Here is a 27,452-nt window from a genome sequence, read left to right as displayed (position 1 = left end):
GGCGGCGGGCTCGCGAGCGGGCGGCGGCGAGCATCGCGGAGCAGGACGCGGCCCGACGCAGCCGACGCCGACATGGTGAGGCCGCGCGGCGGGGCGCGGGCGCGGGCGCGGGCGCGGGCGGGTTCCACGCTCCGGCCGTCGTGTCGGGGCCGCCGGCCGCGCGGCCCGGGAGGGCGCCCGGGGAGGGGCGGGGGGCCCGGGGGCCGGGGGCCCGGGGAGGGCTCGGGGTCCGGGAGGGACCCGGCGGGCGTTTGGGCGGGAGCGGCCGTTCCCCCGGCGCCGCCGGTCCAGCCCCTGCTGCAAGCGCGGGCGCGGGACGCCCGGATCCCCCGCCGCGCACGCGCCCCCCCACCCCCCACGCCCCCGAACCCCGCCCGTCCCCGGCCGAGCGGCGCCCCCCTGCCGGGCTGGGGCGCCAACGGCTGCGCGGGTCCGCCCTGGCCCTGCCGCCCGCGGGGCGCCGGCCGGGAACCGTCAGGTCCTCGCGGCCAGGGAGCCCCCCCGCGCCCCCCCGCGCCCCCCGCGCCCCTCCCGCAATGCCGGCGCCCCGCTGCCCACGTGCCCACTGCCCGGTCCCTCTGCCCGGTCCCCCACCGCCAGGTCCCCACCGCCAGGTCCCTGCTGCCCAGGTTCCTCCACTGCCCAGTCCCCCACTGCCAGGTCCTCATTCTCCAGAGGGCTGTGGTGCCCTCTTGCCCTGGGCAGCGTGGCACCTGGCAGCGTGGCACCTGGCGCGCAGTGTCTCCAGGTCCTCCGGTGCCTGACCTTTGTCCCACATTTACCTGCACTGATGCGAGTGAGGGAACAGGTTCGAAGGTGTGGGCGTGGGCAGCAGCAGCCGGGCTCTGAAGCGTGGCAGCACCTCTTGGGCTCAGCCTTCCAGAAACTTGGGGTCCTCAGGGCAGCACTTTTAGAAAGACATGCACCCCAGCATCTCCCTTGAGGAAGCGCGCGGGGCGGGCGGCGTGGGAGGGCGGCGTCCACTGGCCAGCGCAAGCCGTGTCCAGCAGCGCAGTCTCGCCTGGCTCTCCCGGGGCCTGGCTGCAAGACTCGCTTCCCCTGAAAAGTGCCGGGGTGTCCTCCCACGTGCCAGCGTGTGGCAAGGGGTTTCAGGCCCCACGCACGGCTCCTGAGGAGGGCATCTTTCCCGTGGGCCCTGACCTGCAGGCAGGGCGGCCGGCGGAGAGGGAGAGGGAGCTGGCCTGGTGGGAGGAAAGGTCAGCCTGTTGCTGAGATGACAACCCAGCAAACATAGAAGGGAGAGACTGCTGGCGTGTAACCTGCAGGCGTGGGCGTGGGCATCCAGTCAGAACACCGCTGTGTGGCGTGTTCGGGGAGTGCAAGGTGCATTTCTAAAGTTCCCCTTCGGAGAAGCTTCCTTTCCTGCGCTGACAGCTGCGGCGTCACCGGGTCCGTCAGACAGGCAGCCGCAGCTCGGTTGGGGCGCTTTCACAGGACGTGGCTGTGGGGAGCTGAGATCGGGGTTGGGTGGGGTCCAACCCACCACCAGCATGTCCTGGGCCAGAGCGCCGGCCCCAAACTGCTCTCCGAATGAGACCCCGCTTTCCCCCCGAGGGGGTGCATGCCCTGGAGCGCCGGTGCAGGCTCAGCCCTCGCCAGCCTTCTCTGGGGGACCCTCACTCACAGGGTCACTCTGTGCCAGCTGTCCCCTCAAAGCCGGGGGGCACAGGGGCAACTGAATTTTCTAGTAGCATTGAAAACTAGCGACAGGTGAGGTTGACTCTAGTGGTCTGTTTTACTGAGCCCACCCAGCGCAAACCGCCCCGCCCGTCAGCCGTGTGGGCAGACACCGAGGAGATGTTTTCCTTGCTTTCCGTGTGAGACCTTGACCGTCTGGGGTTGGTTCTGACTTGGGGCTGATCACCCCAGGCGCTGGGCAGCCGCGCGCGGTGGGGCTGCAGGCCGGCAGAGCCGCTGCAGGGGTTACTGACTCCGATGCACCCCTTATCTGCTGGCCCTCTCCACGCGCGGGCAGCTCACTGCCACCCAACCCGGCAGGGGTGGCGGCTCAGCTTTCACCTCCTCGCGGTTCCCGTTCCCGCAGGTAATTCCACCAGCTCGCGAGTGTCCCGTGTCTGACATCCGAGTCTTGCTGTTCTTTCCTGTGTATCGTGTATTCTCAGATTTTCACTTGAAAATGCCTGTAGGTCGCCCTGCGTCTCTCTCCGCCATCTCTGCGTTCTCTGCAGGTCGCCTCTTTGATTTAAACTCGTTAACACATTTCTCCAAGACCCGAGGTGCCCTCACTTCCTGTTCCCGGAGACTGGCTCCCCATCCGTCTCACGGGCACCTGCTCTGCGACGCCTCTGCGCTCTGTGAGTGACAGTGGCTTCTGTGGTGCAGCTTCTTCCTGTGCTTTACCCCTTTCTCAGCGAGCCAGAGAAATAAACCAACAACGACCTGATATTCAAATGCCCACGCAAGAGACCAGCACAAATAAAGGATATCAAGAGACCCTGGGAGGAAATGAGATTGTTCTGTGAGCTCCGCTGCGCTCCAGGTGCTGGTAGCCAGGGAGCAGCGGCTCAGTGCTGCTCCTGGCACCTGCCCCACGCCTCACTGTGGGGGATCAGGGTGCAGAGGAAAGCCTTGGGCCGGCCCTCCGTCAGGTCGTGGTGAAGCTGCTGCCTCTCCTACAGGATGGGGGCTCACCTTGTCTGCAGGTGATTTTGTCAGGATTAGCTGGGGCTTCGCACAGGCCGTCCCCCAGGCTGCTGTGCGGCAGTGCCTTACACATCACCCCGAGTCCTGCCCCAACACCCCTGGAAGTGGGCCCCTGCCATGGGCACTCGCCTGAGCCCTACACGCACCGTGACTTATGTCTTCAGGTATTTAAAGTGATTTCTCATGGGCCTCCCTGGTGGCGCAAGGGGTTAAGCACTGCACTTTGAGGCGGTCTGCAGCCTCTGTGGTGCGAGTTTGAGCCCCAGCCGGCCAGGGAACTACCCACATGGCGCAGCAGACCTCTCCCGTCGCGCCCACTGCTCCCCTCAGCAGTACTTTCGGTCAGTCTGCCTGTTCTGCTCCCCACTCTGTCTCTGGTGAATCCTCTCACCCCCACATCTCTGGCCTGGACCCCAGCTCTTGTATGCTTGAATGGATGGATCTTTAAAAAAAAAAAAAAAGCGACTTCTCAGAACTCAGGTTCGGCATGGCTCAGTGACAGCCGCAGCACCTGTACCTGTGTCGCCGCGTAGTGATGACCTCGTGTGGATTACGCTTCACGATCATTTGTGGAAGGGGCCAGGTTGTGTCCTTATTTTTTAAATAAGGAGACCTATAATTTCGCCGTAAGTTCTTATTGAAGTTAAAATGTGTACACATTTCTATAATCAGATTTGCTGCAAATGGCAGAATTCCATTTGCGGGTGAGCAGAATTCCATTGTCTGTGTACACACCACATCTGTATCCAGCCCCTGTCAGTGGTTTCCTGGCTGTTATAAACGATGCCACATGAAATACTGTCCAGCCAGTTACTTTTTTGGGTTGAATAGATCCAGGAGTAGGGTTGCTGGGTCATAGGTAGTTCTAATTTTAGTTTAGTTTTTTTTTTTTTTTAAGATTTATTTATTTGTTTGTTTGTTTATACATACAAGCACTGGGTACAGTCAGAAGCGCGGGAGGGTGAGAGAATTCACCAGAGTGGGGAGCAGAGCAGGCAGAAGGACCGAAGTACACTGCTGAGGGGAGCAGCGGGTGGCAGGAGAGGTCTGTGCCCTCCTCTGGTGGCCGGGGAGCAGCCGGGGATTGAACCGGCGCTGCAGAGGCTGCGGGCAGCTTCGCAACCCAGCGCTCAACCGCTGAGCCACTGGGGAGGCCCTTTAGTTTTTTTTTTTTAGGATACATTTTATTTATTTATGCATACGAGAAGTGGGGTACAGGCCAGAGGTGTGGGGGGTGAGAGGACTCACCAGAGACAGAGTGGGGAGCAGAGCAGGCAGACTGACTGAAATACACTGCTGAGGGGAGCAGCGGGCGAGACAGGAGAGGTCTGCTGCGCCTTGCGGGTAGCTCCCTGGCCGGGCATCAAACTTGTGCTGCAGTGGCTGCGGACAGCTTCGTAGCTGAGACTTAGCCCCTGCACCCCCTAATTTTAGTTTTTTGAGGTAAGTCCAGATCACTTTCCAGAATAGCTGTACTAGTTCCCACTTCCTCGCATCCTCTCCATGAGAGCCATCCTCAGGTGTGAGGCGGCAGGGACATTGTGGCTTTGATGTGCATTTCCCCTGCTCTTTGTGTGACACCTTGGGCATTAACCTGCCAATTGTGTGATGGGCAAGCATCTCTTCGGGAGGCTGTCTTTGCAACCTAATATTTTCTTTCCATGCCTTTTTGATTCATGTAGTTGAGATAGTTCACTCTTGCATTTAATTCCTTTGCTGGAGGGTCAAGTCTGTATAGTGTCTTTCTCACTCATGGCAGGGAATTTAAGGTCTGGGCTTTCTTCCATGCATTTTGTTTTCAGGGTTCACGTCCACGTCTTTAACCCACTTTGGATTTCATTGTATGTTTTCGCAACACCATTTGTGGTGGAGATTTTCCTTCCTCCACAGTGCGGTCCAGGCCCTTCTGTCCCGAGCGAGGTGTTGGGGCACGTGCGGGCTCTCGACGTGCGTGCTGGTGATCCATGGGTCCCTTTTCACTCTATATTAATTATTACTGCTTTGTAATACACTGAAAAATGGGGTCCTGTGCTTTCATTTTTTTCTCAAAATTGCAGTAGCTATTGGGGGTCTTTTTGGTTCCATAAAATTTTATATTTTCTGTTCTATTTTCTGGAAAAACATCATGGGGAGTTTAAGGGGTTTGCTTTACGTCTGCAGAGGACTTTGGTCAAGTGGTCGTTTTGACAAGCTCTCCCCTCCGTGACACGGGCTGTCTGGCCACCTCCTCCGGGCATGTTCTGTGCTACACAGTGTCCTACAGTGTTCACTGCATAAGTCCTCACCTCCTGTAAGTTCATTCCTAGCTGTTTAATTCTCTCTGATGCGATGCAACTGAGTAGTTTTCTTATTTCTCCTCACTTGTTATTCGCATCTAAGAATGCACCAAATTTTTGTCTATTAATTTTGTAGCCTGACCCTTTACTTTCTGTTTCTAAAGTTTTTATAGAGTCTTTCGGCTTTTCTCATTATTAGCATCTGCAAGTAATGGCAGTTTCATTTATTTTTCCAACCTGGATTCCTTTTATTTCCTACTCTTTTCTGATTGTTCCAGGTAAAACCTCTTGTACTAAAGTAAACAAAAGCAATAAATGTGGATTTCCCTGTCTTACTCCTGATCTTCAGGGGAAAGTTTTCAGTTTCTCCGCACTGAGTATGATATTAGATGTGGGTGTCTGTAGTCTGACCTTTCTATCCTGAGGTTGTCTACGCCCACCTGTGGGGGGTCCGAGCTGCTGTGTTCTCTGGGATACTGTCACCTGTTGATACAGACCTGGTGTGCCCGGCCTTTGCTGATCTAATATATTGTCACATGGACTGCGTTTAAACCAGCCTCGTGTCCCTGGAATAAATCTCACCAGGTTATAGAGTATGATCCTTTCACTAGATTGTTGGATTTAATTTGCTAGTATTTTGTTGAGAATTTTCACATCAATATTCATCATACATAACGGCCTGTCATCTTTTTTGTCCGGATTTGGCAATAGGGTAACGTTGGCCTCATAAATCTGTTAGAAAGTGTTTGCTTCTCTTTGACTTCTTTTGAAGAGTTTGAGTGAAATAGGCATCATTTCTTCTCTGAAGGTTTGATAGAATTCACTCGTGAAGTCCTGCATGAAATAATGTGTACATACAGCCACTTCGAACTCTTGTGATGCTATTATAGTTTGTCTTTGTTCCTGCATTTGTTTCTTTTTCACTTAGGTTTTGACATCTTCCCTGAATGTTTTGAGATTCCCTTCTATTGTCCTCTGTATTTCTTCTGTGACTCTTGGCCCTCAGCTGACACGGCGGTTTACGGCGGTAGCTGTACTCGTGACCTATTGAACGGCTGGCTGACCTTCGGCTCGTTCCGATGGTGCACATTTTATTCCCCTCTTCTTTCCAGCTGTCTGGTTTTGCTATTTGTTACTTCTAAATTTGTTCTTTGTTCCTTTAATATTTCAAGCCTGGTTTAGTGGAGATAAATTCTCTCGATTTTTGTTTTGCTGTGAAGCTCTTCGTCCCTCCTTCGGTCCTGAGATGGTCTGGCTGGATAAAGTGACACAGGTTGCAGAGCCTTTTCTCCGAGGGCTTCAAGTATTTCCTGCCACTCCTTTCTTGCCTGCAAGGCTTCTGCGGAGAACAGGCCAGCAGGTGTGACTTTGTTCTGCTCTCTGGCCCCTCCCGTCACTGGCTATTGGGGCTCGGACACGTGTCTTGCGGGGCGGGGGTCTGTGGATTTACTGTGTTGGGGACCAGGGTGTCAGTTTCCTAGGGAGCTTCTCAGTTCTTCCCTTAAGTGCATTTTCTCTCCCTCTCTCCGCGCCTCCTTCCGGCCCCTGGTGATGTGGCTATTGCTTCTCTCTGTATCTCCCTGAGTCCTGACACTGTCTTTAATTCTCAGGTTCGTGTCGTCGGCCGTGCAGCCATCTGGCCACTTGCGACCCCACTGCTGTCACCCATAAAACACGGACGACCCTGTGGGGTGGGCCCACCGTCCCTCTCACATCCAGGCTGCTGCTGGCGGCGGTGGACAGGGCCGGTGGCTCCAGCATCTCAGGGCCTTGACCAAGTGCCGCCCCCTGCAGGCGCGCGCCTCCTCCGTGGCCTGTCCCCGAGGCCGGCCACCAGGGCACAGGCCGCGCTGGCCCCGGCGTGAGCAGGAGAGGAGTGCTGGCTCTTAGGCACCACCCTCCACCACAGCACTCGCTTCCCGCAGAAGGGAGTGGGAGGCTCCTGCTCCAGAGCCGGCTGGTGCCAGGGAGGACAGGGATCTCCTGGCTCTCGGCCCAGTGCCTCCTGCTGCCAGGAGAGACGTCCTGGGCTCACTCGGGGCTGCCCAGCGCGCGGGCCTCAAGATGGCCCAACGTGGAGAGCGTGTCTGGGCCAGAGGACCTCCGGGTGCCGGCCCCTGTGCCTCCAGGCTGTGGCCTGCTTTACTCTGAGGGCTCTCCTTGCTCCTGGCTCCGCTGCGACCAGATTGGGGGGCTCTGGAGGTGCCAGCCCCTGAGGAAAGGGCAGGCTGGTCCCACCCCGTCCGTGGACGGGAGGGTGGGAGGAGGGGGTGTGTGAGCTTCCTGCTGCCGCCGGCCCCTCAGCAGCCTCCTGGCCTTGGGGGAGTAGGTGACCCCCTGCCAGGGGGCCGGGCGCCCAGCGGGAGGTGGGTGGGCTTTTGTACGCGCCGCCGCAGGGACTCGAGGGCCTGCCTGCTGGGGCTCGCGGGCACCCGCTGTGCGGCCACCCGGGTCCTCTCCCAGGCCAGACCCTCCCGGGCTGCTTCTGCGCGCGCCCAGCCCAGCCTCCCGCCCCAGACCGCCCGGATGGCTCCTCCCCGGAGACTCTCCGTGGCCAGGATTCCAGGACCAGGCCCAGGACTGGGTAGGGGCCCAGACGCGGGGCGGGGAGAGCCCCCAGCCTGGCACAGGCCCGTCGGCAGCCCCGTCCACGGAACGAGAGGACCTGGGGGGCCAGTCAGCAGCCCCGAACATCGAACGAGAGGAGCTGGGGGGGCCGTCGGCAGCTCCGTCCATGAAACGAGAGGAACGCGGGGGGGGGGGGGGTGCGGGCACTTGGGGCTGCTGGGGGTGCGCCCGGGCGTGCGTCCCTGACCGGCGGGTCCTTGCGGGGCGTCCCTGACTGGCGGGGTGCGTTCCCCTCAGAACCCCGTTCTGCTGTCCACAGCCGCCGCAGACGCCCGCCGACCTGACTGCAGGACACGCCAAAGAGGCCCGCCCGCCCCCCCCAGGCCGCGCCCCTCGGACGGCGTCACCCCCGCGTTAGCAGTATGTCTGAGGGGCCCTCACCTCACTAGGTGTGTGACGGTGGCCTCAGACTTTCCCTCTTTTTAAGATTTATTTATTTATGCATATAAGAAATGGGGTGCAGGCCAGCGGTGTGGGGGGTGAGAGGATTCCCCAGAGACAGAGCGGGGAGCAGAACAGGTGGATCCACTGAAACACACTGCTGAGGGGAGCAGCGGGGAGACAGGAGGGGTCTGCTGGGCCTTGTGGGTAGCTCCCCAGCTGGCTGGGATGGAACCCGCACTGCAGAGGCTGCAGACAGCCTCACAGTGCTGAGACTGACCCCGGGGCCACTGGGAGGCCCTGGCCTCAGACTTTCTCAAGTCAGCATGGATTTACAGTGTGTTTGTAAAATTTTTTTAAATGAAGCCTATTGTTTTACATCCATATTACTATTTTGTCAGTGTAGGATTTGTTCCCGTAGGTGTGGCCACCGTTGCTCTCCTGTCACCAATGTGCCCAAAATGTAGTCCTTTGTGCCCCCCCCCACTCGTGGATGCCTCCGTATCTGGTCAGCTTTCAAGTCTGTCTTTGACCCTCTGTTTGGTTTCTGATATTTCTCTTCTTCCTTAGGGATTATTTCACTGAGCATCACCCCTTCCAGCTCCACCCACAGTGCCGTGAATGGCTGAGTTTGTCTTTTTGATGGCTGAGTAGTATTCCAGGGCGTGTGCAGAGCACCTCTGCTCAGGGACATCTGGGCTGTTTCCACGTCTTGGCTCTTGTAAACAGTGCTGCAGTAAACACGGGGTGCAGGTTTCCTTCCTAATTAGTGTTGTGCTGTTTGAGTGGACACCTGGGAGCGGATCTGCTGGGTATATGGTAGAGCCATTTTCCATCTTTCAAGGAGTCTCCACACTTCTGTCCACAGGGGTGGGCCGGTCTACACTCCTGCCAGCAGTGTAAGAGGCTCCTTTTTCTCCACACTCCTGCCTACACTTATTTGTGGGGTTTTTGTTTTTGTTGGATCTGGGCCATTCTCTCAGGTGTGAGGTGGTATCTCACTGTGGTTTTGATTTGCAGTTCCCTGGTAAGTGGTGCTTTGGAGCGGTCTGTTCAGTCCTGCCCAGGTTTCTGTTGGGTGGCTTTCTTTTTGCTGAGCCGTATGAGCTCTTCGCAGGTCGGGGGTGTCCGCCCTTGTCAGCAGCGCGGTGCGAGCTGCTCCTCCCATGCAGGAGGGCGTCTCTTCATTCTGGACAGCCTCCCCTGCACGGGGGCTTCTCAGGTGGACGTCGTCCCAGGTGCTTACATTCTCTTTCATTTCCCTTGCTACTGGGGACGCTTCGAGATTGCTATAGAGACAGAAACAGCGTGAGCACGTGGCTGGGGGTGGGCTGGAAGGCCGGGGAGCGAAAGGAACTTGAGGTACCACAGTGTCTTTCTCTTCCCCACTGCATGGCACAGACTTGGTGGCCGGGACAGTGACAGCTCAGGAAAGTGCTCACTGACCAGCACTCGCAGCCCTGGCGGGACAGGAGAGAAGAGCAGAGCCATGATGAGAAGCAGGGGTCAGAGACCGGCGTCCGCACGCTGGTCTTCGTTTCCACATGGCCTGGGTGGCGACTTGGTTGCTCTATCTCCACCTTTGCCAGCTGCAGTGTGGACACCTGTCCCTCCCCGCCCCACCGTGCCTGTCTGCAGCCCTGTATTTCCGGGGACCTGCTGGGCCTGTGTCCAATGCTGATGCATTCACTACGGAGAATGGAGGCGGCGGCCCAGAGGTGCTCAGAGACTAGAAGCAGAGGCCTGAGGTTGGTCTGCGTGAGGCCGAGCTGTCAGGTCCCGCCTGGTGCCGAGGGAGCCTGCGTGCCCTCCCAGGCGGGTGGGGTCAGCTGCCACCCGTGATGGTGGCCCACAGAGCCAGAGCGATGTGGTGCGGCTTCGGTCGGGGGGCCATCTAGGGTGCTCAGTCATCCCCCGGACTGGCTGAGTTAGGGCTCCAGAAGGAAAATAGAAAAGTCTGTCCCCACGACGGACAGATGGCCTCCTGCTCAGTATTAGCCGTGCCGCGGCCAGCAGGCGCTGGGATACGGTGGTGCTTCAGGCCAGGCGGAACTAGCAGCGATATGGTTGTGGCTTAAAAAGCAGGCGTACAATTTGGCCCATCTTTTTCCCAGGACATGATGAAAAGCTGTCCTTTGTGTCCACATTCCACAGCCTCCCACTCGACCTCCCGAGGAGCCGGTGCCCCTCCGCCGCACTTGGTAACCGGCGCACACGCGGACAGAGCCTCCTTTCATCGCCGTTGCTCCTCGGGAAGCGCTTTATTCTTTCCCGTGTCCCCGGGTTCAGAAGCTGGGCCCGTTCCAGGGCGTCCTGAATGCAGGGCCCCGGCTGGAGTCGGATTCCAAGGACGTCTGTGTCCTCAGCACTTCCTGTGGCAGCAGAAGTCGTAAAAATCATTACAAACGTCTCGAGTTGCAGCCTCAGCGGCATCGCGCGCCGCTCTGCCCCTCGCGTGTTCCGGAGGGAAGCGCTGAAGGCCTTTTTTCCCCTGCTTGTGAAATCGAAGCTCCTTCTGGGTAGCAGATTTATTTTACTCACTTGAAATTGAAGCAAGTTATTTAATATGTTGAAATGAGGCAGGACCGTTGGGAGTCAATGTTTGGGCTTTATTTCCGTACCCTTGCATTGAAGGACGTAACTTGGAAAATGACCGGTGTTAACAAGTCCCCTGAGTAAACTGGAAGATCTGCTCGCTTTAGCCAGGGTCCCTGAATCAGACAGCACCCCATCTGCTGCAGGGCTCGTCCTCGGAGGAGGGCGCCCGGGTCGTGGAGGACGTGCGCCTCTGGCCAGGCCCCTCCCTGGCCAGGCTGGGTTCTCAGCAGGCCTCACCTGCTCCCTGGACGGCTGGGGGTTCAGCTGCGATTAAGTGAGGTAACATCTTGGTTTTGTGTCTTGGACTTGTTACAGTGACTGCATTGAGGGCCCGTTGTCTCTGCACGAGTTGCATTTGTTGATGTTACATTCACGGGGAATATATATTTTAGGAAAGTGTCCACTTCCCCAAGTCCGGTAAACCAGCTTGTGAAACCAGAAGTCACGTCACTCAAGCCTTGTGAATATATTTTAAAAGTGTTTAAAACTGTGTCTGAGATTTAACAGATAAAACACTCCCCTCTCTTGTCACCGAGAGCCAAGGACCTTCCTGTGTTGGGAGTGTGTCCCAGCGGCTCATGGGCGCGGGGCTCAGGGCTCCCTGCGGTGACCCGGCCCCAGCTCCGGCTGCACAGCAGGGAGGCAGCTAAGCAGCAAAAGCAAGGATGGGGCCTCCCCGGTGGCGCAGCGGTTGAGCGCTGGGTTGCGAAGCTGCCCGTGGCGCAGCGGTTGAGCGCTGGGTTGCGAAGCTGCCCGCAGCCTCCGCGGCGCCGGTTCGATCCCCGGCTGCTCCCAGGCCACCGGAGGAGGGTTCCACATGGCGCGCAGACCTCTCCTGCCGCCCGCTGCTCCCCTCAGCAGTGTACTTCGGTCCTTCTGCCTGCTCTGCTCCCTGCTCTGGATCTGGTGAATTCTCTCACCCTCCCGCGCTTCTGACTGTACCCAGTGCATGTATAAACAAACAAACAAAATAAATAAATAAATTAAATAAATAAAGCATGCCTCTATTAAAAAAAAAAAAAAAAAAAAAAAAAAAAGCAAGGATGATTCCAGGGACTGCCGCCTTCTTGGGGGTGGCTGGGGTCTGGTCCTGTGATGGCCTCGGGATGCTGACCAGGAATCGGGGTGCACTGGGCTCATACTGTGGGGGAGGCTGAACCGCAGTGATGTGAGGGTCAGTCTCAATGGGGCCGACGTGAGGGCTCCGTCCAGGGACTGCTTTTGTTTTTCACAGCGGAACTGACGTTTCACCAGTTCTTGGCTCAGCTGCTCATGAGTTCCTGGGCTGCCCACCCACCTCGACGTGGACCCTTCCTGGGGGAGACGGCTCCCCAGGTAGCACTTAACAACCTGGCGGGCGTAGTCGGGTCCTTCTGCTGGGCGAGGCGGTGCCTCCTGTCCTCAGAACACCCTGAGTGTGCTGTGGGGCCTGCCCGCTGCCTGCCCGGCAGAGGCATCCAGACGGACCTGTGAGCCAGGACCCGCGCATGTCTGGGGAGCCTCGTGCCCGCTCTGTGCAGACTGCCAGCGTCCCCTCCCCCGGCTGCCAGCGCCCCGCCTTGGCCCGGTGCCCCCCTCGGCCCAGCACCCCCTCGGCCCGGCGCCCCGCCACCTGAGTATGTGCTGTTCCTCTGTCCTCCCTGCCTTCTCCCCAGACCACCGGGACTGGGCCGCGAAGACCCCGAGTGGCAGACCCTCTCTGCGCCAGGCCCCTGCCTGAGCGGCTCGTCTGCGTCCCCCCTCCGCCCCTCCCCAGATGTGGTGCAGCGGCTGCCTCAGGTTCCCAGGGGGCCCTGAGCCAGCAGCGCCCAGACACGGAGGGGACCAGCTCTGCCGCCCCTCTCAGCCCATGAGTGAAATCAGGAGCCTCAAAACACTGGTCCTTTGCCTCTCAAAAATCTAGAGCAGAAAATATTTGGAGAGTTCTTGTTGGATCCACCGAGCCTGGCCTCTCTACAGCTTGGGATTTGTGCTCTAAAACACTGTGATCCTTTCCTTACTGCTCTCCCCCGCACGCCTCGCTGGCGGTGTGGGTCCGCAGAGGGGCCTGGTACCTCGGAACCCGCCTGGGGCTGGGGCTGTGGCAGGCCCACGCTCTCTCCAGCGCGTCCTGCGGAGGTGTGGGCCGTCCAGCGCGCCGGCCAGAGGGGTGGCGGGTCTAGCGGAGCAGAGCAGCTGCAGGGCGGCGTGGTCTCCCCAGGGGAGGCACGCGGGTGTGGGAGCTCGGCAGGAGCAGTGCGGGGTCCAGCGCAGCAGCCCCCAAGAGAGGGGCGAGGGCCCTGGAGTTGGCTAAAGAACGCAACTGACTCGAGTTTTCAAAATCGTGCGGATCCTATGCCAGACGGAGCCCGTGTTCTCCTGTCGCCGCCGGCAGGGTGGAGGGGCCTGGGGGTGCGTCTGGCCTCCCCGCGGGCTCCTTCCCCTGGGTCACCTCCAGGCGCCGAAGCGCTGGTCATGCGGAATAGCCAGGCTGTCCCGCGCGGAGCTTGCTTGGGGCTGTGGATTTGGTGTGAGTGTAACTACTGGGGACGCACGCAGTTTAACCAGATGGCGACCTGGCCAGCGCTGTGGGACACTGTCCAGGCCCCGGCAGACAGACGCTCTGTGGGTGTATGAGTGAAGAAAATGCAGTCCGGGGGGCTGGCCGGGTCCAGCACCGTGTCAGGGAGGCCGCAGGCCTCTGGAGCCCCCAGCGCTGGGAGGCGCGCTTCCCAGCCTCCTGGGGACGGCGGGCGTGTGGGCGCCGGTGAGGCGGCAGGTGAGGCGGCAGGTCTGGCTGACAAGGGCTTGGCTTGCGCTGAGCCTGGGCAGCGGCTCCTCCAACCCCCCCTCCCTCCGTCGCTGCTGCCCAGGCTTCTCTGTGCTGAGACGCGAAGCCCACCCCCTCCCCACCTTGTGCTCCCCTCCGTGCCGCCGCCCTGTGTCCACATTCCCGATGCCACCGCCACGCCCGTCTCCCAGCCCTGGAGTCCAGACAGAAGTGCCTCCACACGATGCTGGTCTTTTTCTGGCTTATTCACGCAGCTTAAGAACTACCCGAGGGCTCATCCGTGTCGCGGAAGACAGATCGCCGCCCTCTCCCGGCCGCTGACTCCCGACACGCCGCACAGCCCACCCTCCCCGGCCGAGCCCCTCGGCCACCCTCCCCGCCATCGCGCGTCTGTCTGGTCTGGGTGGTGTCTAGCGAGCAGTGCGGGCTTCCGTGTCCTCATTTCAGAGAAATTCCCAGGCATGGACATGAGGCACCAGCCTCCCGGGAAGAGGCGCTGCTCTCCCCGTGGGCTCCAGCCAGTGCAGTTCCCGCGTGTGTGTGGCGTTGGCTGTGGGTGGGGGGCTCCTGCTGCGCTGGAGTTTGTTCCCACGGCTATGAACCGCGCGCGCGGCTCCCACCTTGAGGCCCTCAGAGTCCCCCGGGCACAGGGAGGACGCTGGACACAGGCTCCAGGCCCCTCACCTGCGTGGCCCTTGCCTGCCAGGCCCCTCACCTGTGCAGCCCCTCACCTGCGCAGGCCCTCACCTGCCAGGCCCCTCACCTGCACAGCCCCTCACTTGCACAGCCCCTTACCTGCGCAGCCCTCACCTACATGCCCCCTCTGGCCCCTCACCTGCGCGGCCCTCACCTGCATGGCCCCCCCAGCCCCTCACCTGCGCAGCCCTCACCTGCAGTCACAGTGGATGAGGCCCAGGCTCTTCAGCTCCGCCTGGTTTCGGCCTTAGGATGGCAAATCCTTAGGCCTGGGCAGCTTGCCCCCGGGTGGACAGGGGTCCTGGCCTTGCTCTGGCTCCGGCGTGGTGGGCGGCATGGGGGCTGCTCCAGTCACACAGGGACACGGGCCGGGAGCGGGGGCTGGGGACCCCGCAGGTGGCGGCCCCCAGCGCTGCCTGCCTGGTGGGAGATGGAAGCCGTCCCGCTGTCCTCAAAGGCGCAGGCTCGGCTGCCTCTGAAATGCATGAAAAAAGCAAGGCGCCACGTGAGGCTGGGCCCCGGGTCGTCTCTCAGACTGAGCCGGATGTCCGGGAGCCTGCAAGGGGCCAGGGGCTGTCGTGGTGGCCTCTGCGATGCCTGAGGACGTGGCCAGACCCACAATGCGCTTGAGTGCGAAAGGAGGAGCCAGGGTGCGGGCAGGAGGGGGGGAGCCCCAAGGCTCTTCCTGGCATGTGGGGGTCACTGCTGCCATGCCCTGGGGTTTCCTGGCAAGGTGGTGGGGCTGGACGGCAAGGCCGCCTCTGCAGAAGGGCCAACCCCCATCCAGGCAGGACTGAGCTGATGTGGGGGGCCCCGTGTTCTGCAACGAGACCCCGCCTCAGGGCCCCCACACTTCCAGCTGGCCCAGACGCCCCCTGGTACGCAGAGGAAGACGTCCTGTCCAGGCCGTACTAACTGGCTTCCCCCACGTCAGCGGGCCCTGTATCTGGAAGGCCCTCCGTGAGCGGCGCTCGCCTGGCAGGACCCCGGGGCCGCTTCCGGCCAGGGCGCCTCCCTGTGCCACTGGCCGCCTCGTCCACGCGAGGCCTGGTCTGTGGGCACCGCGCGCGCCTTTTCCCAGACGCCCTGTGCCCGCGTTCTGGGCTTGCTCACGGGCGACCCCGGCCCCCACAGTTGTCTGCTGAGAAGGGGCCGGCGCGGCCCCACCCCACACGCCTCCCTACATGCCCACCCCGTGCCCCCCAGGCGCTGCTTCCTTCTGAGGAGGGCTTGCTGCGCCCACGCGGCCCGCCACCCGGCTCCCCTCAGCTCCGCGGTCTGTTCTGTCTGAGGTTGTCCTCCTTTGGAGCCAGGAGCCTCGGGGCTCCTGTGGCGGTGGCTGGGCCCTACGACCCCTTGCAGAAGAGCAGCTCCTGTGGCATGAGCGGGGCCCCTTCCCCCTCCTTTGTTCTGTCTCCTCAGTCCCGCCAGGCCCTGGGGGTCAGTCTTCGTGGCCTGGGCCGGTGTTTCCTAAGCTCTGCAGACCCTGGAACGTGGATTCTGAACCCGAGCAAACAAGTGGGGAGCCGCAGCTGAGCCCTTTGCCGCGTGTGGCGATGGGGGTTGGGGTGTTTGCCGCGGGGCAGAGGAGGGGCCGGGCCGGGTCAGCAGTGGGATGGGGTCACTGACCGCTCCGTGCACAGGTCCGCGGAGAAGGCCGCGCACGCCAAGGACAGCTGGTCTCCAAACACCGGGCTGGCCCCCAGCGCCAGCTTCCAAGCGTCCCTAAGAGTCCAGTCGCTTGGGCGGGGGTGAGGCGGCGCGTGGGTCAGACCCGCAGACCACGTCCAAGGCTCCCGGCCTGACCGCCGGCATCTACCCGCCTGACCGGCCCACTCTGTCCTCAGCGCGGCGCCGGCCAGGGACCGAGCTGCCCAGACCCTCCGCAGGCCCTCCCAGCATGGCGGCTCCTGCCCCCCAGTCCCTCGGAGGAGGTGCTGGGAGCTCTGCGGGGGCTCGCAGGGCCCATCTACCCATGCGTAGGTGCCAGAGCAGGGGGGCGCCTCCTGCTGGCCACCCCGAGATTCTTAGTGCCCATTTCTGAGTCCCAGCGGAGCCTTGTGAGGAGGTACTGGCGCGGGAGACTTGGCGGGGAGCACCGCAGTGGGGGGGCGCTGACCTGTGTAGTCTGTGAAGCGGCCCCCGGGGTCTGCGCCTGGGGCCTGCAGGGAGGCCGTGGGCAGCATGGATGAGCCTGGAGGCTGGGCCCAGCGGTGGGACCTCCCTCCACGCAGCCTCCTGCCTGGGGCTGGCTTGCGCCCCCATCTTACACGGCGTCCCTTGTCTTCTCAGGAGCACCTGAAGGCCCTCGATGACCAAGTCAATGCTTTTTTGGACAATATGTTTGGGCCTCGAGGTAAGTGAGGACTTACTGTGGGGGCCCAGGTGGGTCATGGGAGATGGGCCTCCGCCTCCCCTGGACACCCTCCCCGGAGCGTCCCCTCCCCAGACCACTTGCCCTGGCGGCTGAGCTCCTCCCGCCCACCCCGACCTCCCTCCCCCGCCAGCTCGCCAGCTTCCGCCTGCCGCCTGCTCTGTCCCGGGCCTGCACCCCTTCGCAGGCCTGTGCTCGTCCTCCACCCAGGCCTCAGGTTGGCCTGCCCGCCCCTCAGGCCTCCCCTCCGCCACCCCCAGCGACTCGCGTCAGTCGGCACTTCTCCTTCCCTCACCCCTCGGCCACACCTGCACACCGCACCCCCCCAGGCATCTCTCCCTCGGTCACTGGTTCCCCGCTGTGACTCACTGACCCCTCATCACTTTGCACGTGTCAGCTGGACCCGCGTTAACCTGAGTCCCGCTGTGTGGCGGCACACCGTGTGCAGCCTCGGAGCCACTGCGGAGCGGGCTGTTCTCCCGCCCTGCGGCCTCCGGGGCGGCCGCCGCCTCCCCGCAGTGATGCTTCCTTGTACCTCGACCTTGGGCGACACTCTCCCCCCACCTCCGCCCCCGGCTCTTGCGGGGTGGGGGCTCCCTTCGGAGCTGTTCTGCCCTGTCCCCCCATCCCGTGGTCTCGTCTGGACTTGCTTGTTATCTCTGACTCGGGGCGCAGAAATGGGTGCCGGGAGGAGCAGGCCATTCTGGTCTGAATTACCTGGCTTCACGGGCGCCTGCTCCCTCACAGAGCCGCAGACCCACAGGTGACTCCTCAGCACCCCGGGAGGGGAGAGGCGGTTGTCCTAGTTCGCAGGTCTGTAGCAGAGACATTTATTTATTGTATTTTTTATTGTGTTAATAACACTGTGTCACTCAGAGATACAGGATCATACACCTCAGCAGGGACACACGCCGAACCCACCAGCGCCGCACACGATCCTCCTCCACAGAGCTTGGGCGCCTCCCACCCGGGAGCCTCAGTTCTGTAGCCAGATTTCTAGAGTTTGCTTTGGTTTAGTTTTGTCCATTCCTTTGCTTTATTTCTTCATGGTCCATCTGTGAGTGACATCATTCAGTATTTGTCATCTCCCGTCTAACTTCAGATGGCAAGAGTTCATCTTTTTGATAGCCGAGTAGTATTCCACTAATTTCCTAAGCCACTCATCTGTCTTTGGGTACTTAGGTGGTTTCCATGACAGGGCTTTTGTGAGAAGGGTGCAGTGAACATAGGAGTGCAGACACCCCTTCACAGTAGTGATTTCGCATCCTTTAGGTAGATTCCTAGGAGTGCAAGTCCTGGGTCATAGGGTAGATCTAGTTTTTATAGCTTGAGAAACCTCCACACTGCTTTCCACAGGGGCTGAGTCCGCCTACATTCCCACCCGCTGTGTAGGAGGTTTCTTTTTTTTCCACATCCTCACCAACACTTGTTTCTGGTCTTTTTGATGTAAATTTTGTGCGTGGTGTGAGATAGTAGTCTAGTTTCATTCTTCTGCCTACAGCTGTCAGTTTTCCCAGCACCATTTCTTGAGGCTTTCCTTGCTCCGGGGAATGTTCTTGGCTCCTCTGTAGGAGATTAACCATCCATATAGGTTTGGGTTTACTTGTGGGCTCGCAGTTCTGCCCATACTGTTTTTATTACTGTATCTTATAGTATATTCTGAAGTCTAGGCATGTGATACCAACATTGTTCCTCCTTTGTGTCAGGATTGCCTTGGCTACTTGGGTTCCTTGTGGTTCCATATGAATTTCAGGTGCCATTGAAACTTTGGGAGGGATTGCAGTGAATCTGTATATTGCCTTGAGTCCATTTTATCAGTTAATTCTCCCAATCCACAAGCAGAGAGTATCTTTCCATTTGTGTTTTCTTTTACTTCTTTTCACAATGCCTTACAGTTTCTATTGTACTGTTGCTTCACCTCCTTTGTTTACTCCTTGGCATTTAATTCTTCTTGATGGGGGAGGGAAGGGGATTGTTTTCCTGATTCTTCCAGTTCATTGTTTTCATATAGGAAAACAACTTTTTTTGTAAAGATTCATTTATTTATGCATACAAGACCTGGGGTGCAGGCCAGAGATGTGGGGGTGAGAGGACGCCCCCGAGACAGAGTAGGGAGCAGAACAGGCGGATCCACTGAGATCCACTGCTGGGGGGGAGCCACGGGTGAGTCAGGAGAGGTCTGCTGTGCCATGTGGGTAGCCCCCTGGCCGAGGATTGAACTCATGCCACTGTGGCTGGTGACAGCTTGATAACTCTGAGACTTTGATCTCTGTGCCACTAGGGAGGCCCGGAAAGCAACTTATTTTTGTAAATTGATTTTATAGCCTGCCACCTTAACGACTGACTGTTTCTAATAGTTTTTTAGTGGAATCTTTCATGTCATCTTCAAGTAGTGATAGTTTCACTCCTTCTTTTCTGGTTTGGATTCCTTCGATGTCTTTCTCTTGCCTGGCTGCTCCGGCTGGGCCTCCAGCACTGTGCCAGCAGCAGTGGCGAGAGTGGATGTCTGGTCTTCTTCGGGATCTGAGTGGGAAGGCTTGGAGTCTTTCCCTGTTGAGAATGGTGCTGACTGTGGGTCCGTTGTCTGTGGCCTCTATCATGTGGAGGGACGGTCCCTCTGCACCCATTTTATGGACAGTTTTATTATGTTGAAACTTATCAGATCCTTCTCTGCACCTCTTGATGTGATCGTGTGATTTTTATCTTTCCTTTTGATGTGAATTACACTGACTGGTCTTTCAGTTGTTGAACATTCCTGTGTCCCCAGAATAAGCCCACTTGGTCATGCGTGTGAGCCTTTGAATGCATGTTGGGTCCATCTGCTAAGTGTGGTTGAGGATTTTCTCATCTGTGCTCAGCAGGAATGTTGGTCTGTAACGTACTTTTTTGTGATGTCTGTGTCGGGTTCTGCTAGTGGGCCAATGCCTGGCCTCCCAGAATGTATCTGGAAGCATTCCCTCCTCAATTTTTGGCGAGAGATTGAGAAAGATAAGTATCTGTTCATTTATTTAAGGCTTCACAGGACTCACTGGCGAGGCCACGTGGTCCTGAGCTTCCTTGTTGTGGCTCGTTCGTCCGTGTGCAGGTTTCCTGTGTGTTCCTGGTCCGTTGTGGGGGGCGCTGCGCCTCTGAGATGTGTCCGTTTCAGCTTTGGTTTCATTTACCTTCTGTATCATCTGGTTAATTGCCGTTTCCTTTACTTCTGCTCTCATTTTCCTTGTTTCCTTCCTTCCACGGGCTCGCGGCCTCGCCTGTTCGCCTTGTTGCGGCTCCTCAAGGGGGGAGGTTAGCTGAGCTCCTGGTTCTTGATGTGGGTGGGGTTGCTCTGCACCCCCAGGACGGCTTGTGCTGTGCCATCGGGTCTGGTAGGCTGTGTCCTCCCTTGCGTTCGTCTTCAGGTACTTTTCAGGTCTTCCGTGGCTCCTCGCCGGCCAGCAGCCATCCGCCGGCGTGTTGCTCGGTCTCCATGTGCGGGAGGTTTCCCGCTCTCTGTGCTGCTCTCCTGGTGTGAGCCCGCTGTGGCTGAGGAGACGCGGGGCGTGACTGCAGTCTCCACGACGTGGCCAGCATGTGGGCCGTCCGGGGGGCGCACGTCCGCTTTCAGGGCATGCACTGCTCTGGGATGTCGGTCAGTCAGTGCGCCTGGTTCCTCGCTCAAGGCCGTTCCTGGCTTACTTTCTGTCGGGCTGAGCTGCGCGCAGGCGAGCACGGGCTCTTGAAGTCCCGGCCCGGGTGTTTCCCAGCGTGTTTTCAGACTGGGTAGCAATCGCCTCGTGTGTGCTGACGCGCCTCCCTTTGGTGATGGTCCGCTGGCGAGCGCTGTGTGTCCCTGAAGGGTGGCCCTTCTCAGAGCGGCTGTTGCGCTCTCCTTACCTTCTCAGCGGGAAGTCCACTGGCTCTGATGTCAGAAGGGCCCTTCCTGCCTCTCTTGGGGCCCGGGCTGCCTGCCTTCACCCCCGGCCCATGTCATCTCAGCAGCTCAGGCGCGTTCCCTGGAGGCGCAGAAAGTTGGGTTTTGTTTTCTGATCTAAAGGGGCTTTGGTCGCGGAGGTCAGTGCACTCACCTCTGGGTGACCGTGGGCGGGTGGGGTCTGCTCCTGCCGCTCCGCCTTGTGTCCTGCGCAGCTCTCCGTGGAACTCCTCTTGGTTGATACGCGCTCCGCCCGCACCGCTCAGAAGGGGGTCTGGTGCAGCTGCGTCCTAGGCCCTTGCATCCCCGCAAATCTGAAGAGGGGTGTGTGTGCGCAGGGCAGGGTGATCCTGGCTGGCAGCTGGCATTGTCAGTGTCGTCCCCCTCCTTGCTTGGAGGACTCGTGTTGCTGTCCAGCCCCCTGCGGCTTACACGGCCCACGAGTGATTCTGAGGAACCAGCGCACGGTGGACACTGTTGCTCTGCCAGGCCTTGTGAATCTCCGGATTTCATTCTGTTCTCCCGCTGTGTCTTGGGACGACCCTGCTGTGGGACAGGGATCCGCTCGCCCCGCCTGCGGCCGGGGCAGGGCGAGGGCCAAGGTGGTGGTGGCGTCCCGTCTGCCCTGAGCCCTGGTGGCGCCTCTGCCTCAGCCCCCTGCAGCGGGTCTGGGCGGCGGGTCCAGGGGATGCGCTGGAGCGGGCGAGGCCATGTGGCGAGGTGGCGCTGAGAGCGACAGGCTGCCGTGAGTCCCCTTCCCTCAAGTCCTCGGCTACGTGGCCCAGGCAGCCTGCTGGTCCCCATCGTGCCTGCCCCTGTCGCCTCACCAAGGCCTGGTTTGGGGGCAACTGCCAGAGCCACGGTGGAGAGCGCACCCCTGGATGCAGAGGTCACCAGGGTCACTGAGGCCGCGTGGCCCCACTTTTGTCGGGCAGTTGTGATGCCCTTTATCACCCGTGGGGAACAGCCACAGGACGTGGCGCAGACGCGGAGTCGTGAGGGCCGTGCCGTGTGCCAGCTGCTGTGCGCCGCGACCCCACGCCCTGCCCTGCAGAGGCGGGTGTGGAGACAGGAGGGGCGAGGCCTCCCCCCCCCCCCCCCCGACCCCTCAGCGCGCTCCTGCCAGGCCTCTGCTGCCCCGGGCCTCTCCCCATTCTGGGGCCTGGGCCCCCGCTCCAGTGCCCCTGTGCCCTGAGCTCCAGCCCCCCGCCTGACTCTGCCCCGTCCTTGCGCTGTGCCCTGCTCCCTCCCCGGGAGGACTCCTGTTCCTGGGGCCCTGTTCCCAGCACAGGCGCTGGGTGGGACGGGACTGTCTCCTGGAGACCAGATGGTGACCTTGGCCTCTGACCCCGGCTCACCTCTCCCCTGTGGGCGGGCAGGACCTGGAGCTGTGGGTCAGTCACCTCAGGTAGGCGGTGAGGACAGCCCTGCGGCGTGTGGCCAGGGAGGCGACTCGGTCCTGGTGCCCTCCCGGCCGCTGAGCCGGGGCAGGGAGCAGCTCTGCACAGCGGGGCCTGCTCCTGGGGGGCTCCCGGGGCCAGCCCCGCCTCCTCCCGCCCGCGGGTGTCTGCGTGTCCCCGCCGCCAGCTCGCGGGGCAGCGGCAGCGTCTCAGGCTCGTGCCCCCGCAGACGCGCGTGTCCGGGGCTGGCTGCTGCTGGACTCCTACCTGCCCACCTTCTCCCTGACCGTCCTCTACCTGCTGTCCATCTGGCTGGGCACCAAGTACATGAAGCACAGGCCCGCGCTGTCCCTCAGGGGCGCCCTGACCGTGTACAACCTGGGCGTCACGCTGCTGTCCGCCTACATGCTGGCCGAGGTGGGTGCTGGGTGCGCGGCCAGGGCGGGGCCGGGTTTGCTGAGAGGGCGGCGGGTCGGGGCGCCTCCCTCTCGGCTGCTCTGCAGCTGCCCTGGGCGACGGGGGGGACAGCGGGGGCGGCCCCGGGATGCCCCGGCAGGCAGTGGAGGCGAACAGGCCGGCAGCACCCCAAGCCTTCCCTCCACCCCGGGGTCTGGGTGACGCCGCTGCAGGGGCCCCGGGACCAGCGCTGGGCGAGGTGGACGGAACCAGGAGTCCCTGGCGGGGCCCCGCCGCAGCGCCAACCAGGCGGCCATACTCAAGGCACCAGCTTGGAAGGACACCTTCGGGCCTGCACAAACACGGGGTCGGGGGGCCTGGGGGCGACGCTCTTGACACCGGGTGCCCTGACCGCAGCGGGGCTGGGCGTGCTGAGGCTGCACATCTAGACCCCGACTGCGCCCCCCACCAGGGGCCGGGGTGACTGCTGGCCACAGCGCCTGCGGCGGGGGTGGGGGTGTCCTCCCGGGATGGGGGCAGGGTGTGTGCAGAGGCGTGAGGAGCAGCATGGGGGGCGCCCACGGGGGAACGCGGCGCCCAGCCTGCGGCGGGGCTGGACGCTTGGATGCAGCAGGAGGCCCCCTGGCCGGGAGGTGACCGTGTGCACGTTGGGAGCCAAGACCCCGTGGGGCCCTGCTTGCTGTCGCTGAAGCGCCCTCGATGGCCCTGGGCAGCCCACCCCTGCTGCTGCCCTCCCCTGCTCCAGCCCGGGCGCCGAGGAGCCTGCCCACGCGCGCTGGCGGGTCTCGCTCCAGCCTCGTAGGAACTGTGGGAAACTGCACGGAGACTCCATTTTCCTCCAGAGCCTGACTTCTCTCCCTCTGGCCCGGGCAGCTCATCCTGTCCAGCTGGGAGGGTGGCTACAACCTCCAGTGCCAGGACCTGGCCAGCGCAGGGGACGCCGACATCCGGGTGAGTGGGGCCTGCCCTGGGAAGGCTGCCCGGGACCCTGCAGGAGAGGGCAGAGGCCCAGCCCTGTGACCCCAGGCTGCCACTTGATTTTGGAATTAAGTGTTTCCCATAGTTACAAAACCAAATTTAAAAAAGAGGAAGGTAACTGCGCCCCAAATCAGGGACTGTGCCACATATGAAGCTGGTGACATGACCACCCCGTCTCTCATCTCAAGTGATGGGACCAGCCTCTGCCCACAGCCCTGGGAGCCCCGGGGTTGCCGACCACAGGCCCTCCGAGGCGCATGACGGAGCAAGGAGGATCTAGAAACTAGGTCTCACGGGAAGCGTGGGAACACATTCTTTGTAAAATCCAGCTCCTGCTTTAGCTCTCCGCCCTGGGCGCCCTGAGCTCCAGGGCCGGGAGCTGGGGCTCTCGAAGTGGAGCCGGGGCATGGAGCAGAAGCAGCCCCGGCATCCGTCAGGCGAGGCACCTGGAGAAGCAGCAGCTGCGCTGTGTGTGAGAGGTGACAGACCTACAGGAAGCACGAACTCAGAATACTGACAGATGTCAGTGTTGCTTTTTCTTTTAAGATTTGTTTTTGTGTAGAACTGGGGTACAGGCCAGAGGTGTGGGGGTGAGAGGACTCAACAGAGACAGAGTAGGGAGCAAAACAGGTGGATATACAGAAATCCACTGCTGAGGGGAGCAGCGGGGAGACAGGGGAGGTCTGTTGTGCCCTGTGGTAGCTCCCTGGCCGGGGATGGAGCTCAGGCCACAGCGGTGACAGCCTGAGCCTGACCCCTGGGCCACCAGGGAGGCCTGTCGGTGTTACCTTTTGAGGGTGAAACATGAGCTCATTCTAGAAAGATTTAGAGTGACGCCTTTACCTGTGGTGGGTGAATTTTCACACAGCCTGGGACTGCAGCAGAGGAAACTGCGCACTGACAAATAGAAACTCCCCTTAAACGCTGCGCACCTGCGGGGCCTGGAACAGGGGTCTTGTGCCTAAGCTGGCCTGGTCACCGGGTGCACAGCCTGAGTGCCAGGGGCTCGGGGCGGGGCCCGCTGCCAGGCCTCGTCCAGCCACAGCCCTGTGCATCAGCGACAGAGGTGGGAGGAGCGTCACACGGGCCTGCTGCGGTGCACAGCCTGGGGCTGGATGGGGCTGCGGGAGCAGGGGCTGTGGGACCAGGCCGTGCTGTGCCCCCACGCGCACAGGTCCCTGGGAGACATTCGGGTGACTGTCCGCAAACTGGGCTTTGGGAAGACGACAGGCCTTGTGACTCTTGTGCTCAAACCAAGATAACGCACCCAACCAGGTGTTTCCAGATGAAAGTGATGCCTTGTGTTTTTTATAATTTCACACTCCTTCCCCCCAAAAGTGATGGGGACTAGAGTCGATTCGGCAGGAGGGCACCCCTGAACTGGGCAGGCCCAGTGGCCGCGGCCCAGGGCTCGCACCCCTGCTGCTGCTGCGGGGCTGAGCCGTCACTTCGAGGGCTGAGCCTGGTCATTACGGCACAGACCTCGTCCTTGAGATCTCAGGGCTCACCTCTTTAGCAGAGCGTCCAGGGTGCACCACGGAGGGTGTGCAAGACGGCTCTCGCGTTCTTTCCGGCCCGCCCAGCCCTGCTTGGCTCAGCCGCTGGGCATGTACATGGTCCAGTAGCTCTGGCCATGCCCTCCCGCACAGAGGTGCCCCCACCTGCAGCTGTCCACGCCGTTTGGCCGGCCCCCGGGAAGGGGAGGGCGAGCGTGATGCTCTCCCCACCCAGCTGCTGCCCCTTGGCATCTCCTGGGGCTCTCCCATGCCGGGCACTCGGGGCGGCGGAGGGGGCCAGGCGGTGCAGGCTGCTGGGCGGGGCGGCGTGTGGGGGGGCTCAGCACTCACCCTGTGCGCCGGCAGGTGGCCAAAGTGCTGTGGTGGTACTACTTCTCCAAGTCCATCGAGTTCCTGGACACCATCTTCTTCGTGCTGCGCAAAAAAACCAGCCAGATCACCTTCCTGCATGTCTACCACCACGCCTCCATGTTCAACATCTGGTGGTGCGTCCTCAACTGGATCCCGTGCGGGCAGAGTGAGTCCACCGGGGGGCCAGGTGGGGGCTGCGGGGGATGCGGGGGTGGGACAACCTCCCGACAGTGAGCGCCTGCGCCCCACAGGCTTCTTCGGGCCCACGCTGAACAGCTTCATCCACATCCTGATGTACTCCTACTACGGGCTGTCCGTGTTCCCGTCCATGCACAAGTACCTCTGGTGGAAGAAGTACCTCACGCAGGCCCAGCTGGTGCGTGCCGCGCCCCTCCTCCACACCCCCCATCCCCGCCGTCCCCCAGGTCTGGCGCTGAGGCTGACCCGGGCCCCACAATAGCCCTTAACTGCCAGGGGCCGCAGTGACCGTGTCCCTGCGCCGCAGTCCTCGCCCCTGCGCGGTTGCAGCCGAGAAGCGCCCGGGAGCGCAGCGGGCGTCACGGGACTGGCGGCCGTCACGTGACCCTCCCGGGCGCGTGGGCCTCACTGGGCGGCCTTCCAGGTGCAGTTCCTGCTGACCATCACCCACACGCTGAGCGCCGTGGTGCGGCCCTGCGGCTTCCCCCACGGCTGCCTGCTCTTCCAGTCGTCCTACATGCTCACCCTGGTCGTCCTGTTCCTCAATTTCTATGTCCAGGTGAGTGGGGCGTCCAGACAGGCCGCTGGCCGCGCCGGGCAGGCGTGAGGGTGAGACCCCCGCAGCCAGGACGCGACGGGCGGGGGCCCTCCGCCCCCACCCCATGGAGACAGGCTGGGAGCCGCCTCTCACCCCATGCCCCCCACCCGCCAGTGCCCACAGACGCCCAGTCTGTGCTGTGTCCACACCCTGGGGAGGTGGGACGTCTGGGCCCACCGGCCATGCAGCCGCGTGCTCGCTGCTGACGTTCCGCCACACCCCGGCTGACCAGATGGCAGCTTCGCTCCAGCGAGAACCCCAAGAGTCAGGCGTGTGCGGCCGCGTGTGGCGGGAGGGGGATAGCATCCAAAGGGAGGGGGCACGTGGACTCCCAGTGGCTGCACCCTGAGGGTCGCCAGATGGGCAAAGTGAGGGGAAGCCCAACGGCTGGGGAGCACCCCCACCAGAGCCTCTCGCCAAAGCCCCCCACCAGAGCCCCACCAGAGCCCCACCAGAGCCCCTGTCAGCGTGCCAGGCAGGCAGCGGGCATGGCAGAGGCGGCCGGCAGGTCCCCAGCAGCCCCGGGCTGAGTGCGGGTTTCTGGGTGTGCATCGGCTGAACCGCTCGTCCGACTTGTTTACCAAGTTGGCCACGCGGGGCGGGAGGGTGGAGGCAGGAGACTCGACGGGGAGGGCGTGACTGTGGTGTCTGGCCAGACTCAGGCCGGGGGGATGCGCCGGCAGGGGAGGGAGGAGGCGGCGACAGAACGTCTGGCCCCTTGGTCTTTGCCCGCGTGGAGCGGGAAGGGGGAAGCGGCCTGTGGGCAGCTCGGGCGCCGGCGCCATCTCACTAAAGAGCCCTCCCCCCACCCCACCTCAGACGTACCGGAAGACGCCGGCGGGGAGAGGTGCGGGCGAGCCCCCCGCGGGCAAGGAGGCCACGAACGGCTTCGCCAGGGCCCCCGGCGCGGCGGCCAACGGCGTGGCGGACAAGAAGGCCCAGTGAGCGCGGCGGGACGGCCGGCCCAGCCCCGGCGCCCGGGCGGGAGGACGGTCGGTCTCGTCGCAGCGCCAGCTCGTTTCCCTCGCGTCCCGAATCACTCGCCCTGGAAGGCACTAGGCGCCTGCCGCGGGGCCCCGTCAGCCAGGCCGTGCCCGCCACGGCGCCCGCCGCCCCTCCCCGCAGCGGCGCCCGCCGGCCGCGCCGGGCCCGTCCCAATAAAGTTAGTTCTGTTCAGGTTGTCAAGTTTGAAACAGAGAGTCAGCGTCTTCCCGGGCGACGCCCAGCGTGAGGCCCTCGGCCCCGCTTGGCCCCGCTCGCCCGAGGTGACGAGAAAGCCCCGCGGCCGCCGTCTCACCTGCCCGCGCGTCCCGCCCAGGGCCAGGCAGGAAATATCATTTTCATGTTTTTACTTCGAGGAATAATTTTCTAAGAATAAAAGACCTGCCAATCCTCACGCCCGGGCCTGGAGAGTCGCGCTCCGCCTCCCTCCGGCCGCCCTGATGGCCGCGGCCCGCGCAGGCCACGCAGGACGGACATGCCGCCTCCTTCTGGGCGAGGAGCCCCGGCTGCCCCTCCGGGCGCAGCTGCCGGCTCGGCCTGTGGTTCCAGAACTGACGTCTGCGGTTGAGACCAGGGAGACGCGGCCGAGCCCAGCACTGGCGGCGGGGACGCTGCCCTCGGGCGGCGCGGGCAGGGACTCCCGGGGCGCGGGCGCTGCCCACACTCGGCCGCA

The 27,452-nt window shown here is 61.8% G+C and overlaps 1 protein-coding gene and 1 long non-coding RNA gene across 4 annotated transcripts in view; one reads left to right on the top strand and one right to left on the bottom strand.

The window, feature by feature from the left end:
• The window catches only part of LOC119251609 (uncharacterized), a 35,275-nt gene extending 20,850 nt beyond the window's left edge, over nt 1–14,425 (bottom strand). For 2 of the 3 annotated variants that reach the window (XR_005126513.2, XR_008552950.1), the window contains exon 1: nt 14,229–14,425. This is a non-coding gene — a long non-coding RNA (uncharacterized LOC119251609). Of the gene's footprint in view, nt 1–782; nt 1,002–14,228 lie in introns of those variants that run through there. The other variant, XR_005126514.2, reaches the window with a different exon arrangement.
• On the top strand, nt 24–26,747 carry ELOVL2 (ELOVL fatty acid elongase 2). Its single transcript, XM_037518862.2, has 8 exons — nt 24–75; nt 16,327–16,390; nt 21,948–22,135; nt 23,009–23,086; nt 24,976–25,147; nt 25,233–25,357; nt 25,604–25,738; nt 26,597–26,747. The coding sequence occupies exons 1-8, from the start codon at nt 73–75 to the stop codon at nt 26,720–26,722; spliced, it is 891 nt and encodes a 296-aa protein (XP_037374759.1). The 5' UTR covers nt 24–72; the 3' UTR covers nt 26,723–26,747.
• Nucleotides 26,748–27,452: the final 705 nt, after the last annotated feature.

Source organism: Talpa occidentalis, unplaced genomic scaffold (genome assembly GCF_014898055.3).
Source record: "Talpa occidentalis isolate TD23 unplaced genomic scaffold, MPIMG_talOcc4v2.1 talOcc4.2, whole genome shotgun sequence".
Taxonomy (NCBI): domain Eukaryota; kingdom Metazoa; phylum Chordata; class Mammalia; order Eulipotyphla; family Talpidae; genus Talpa; species Talpa occidentalis.
The sequence above is the reverse complement of the archived record's forward strand: the minus strand, read 5'-3'. Positions and strand labels throughout refer to the sequence as shown.

Bases quoted from the DNA above. Each gene is read 5' to 3' on its own strand.
- ELOVL2 (XM_037518862.2), top strand. The intron at 23,087-24,975 runs GTGAGTGGGGCC...GTGCGCCGGCAG, and splicing joins CAGGGGACGCCGACATCCGG to GTGGCCAAAGTGCTGTGGTG. The intron at 25,358-25,603 runs GTGCGTGCCGCG...GCGGCCTTCCAG, and splicing joins ACCTCACGCAGGCCCAGCTG to GTGCAGTTCCTGCTGACCAT.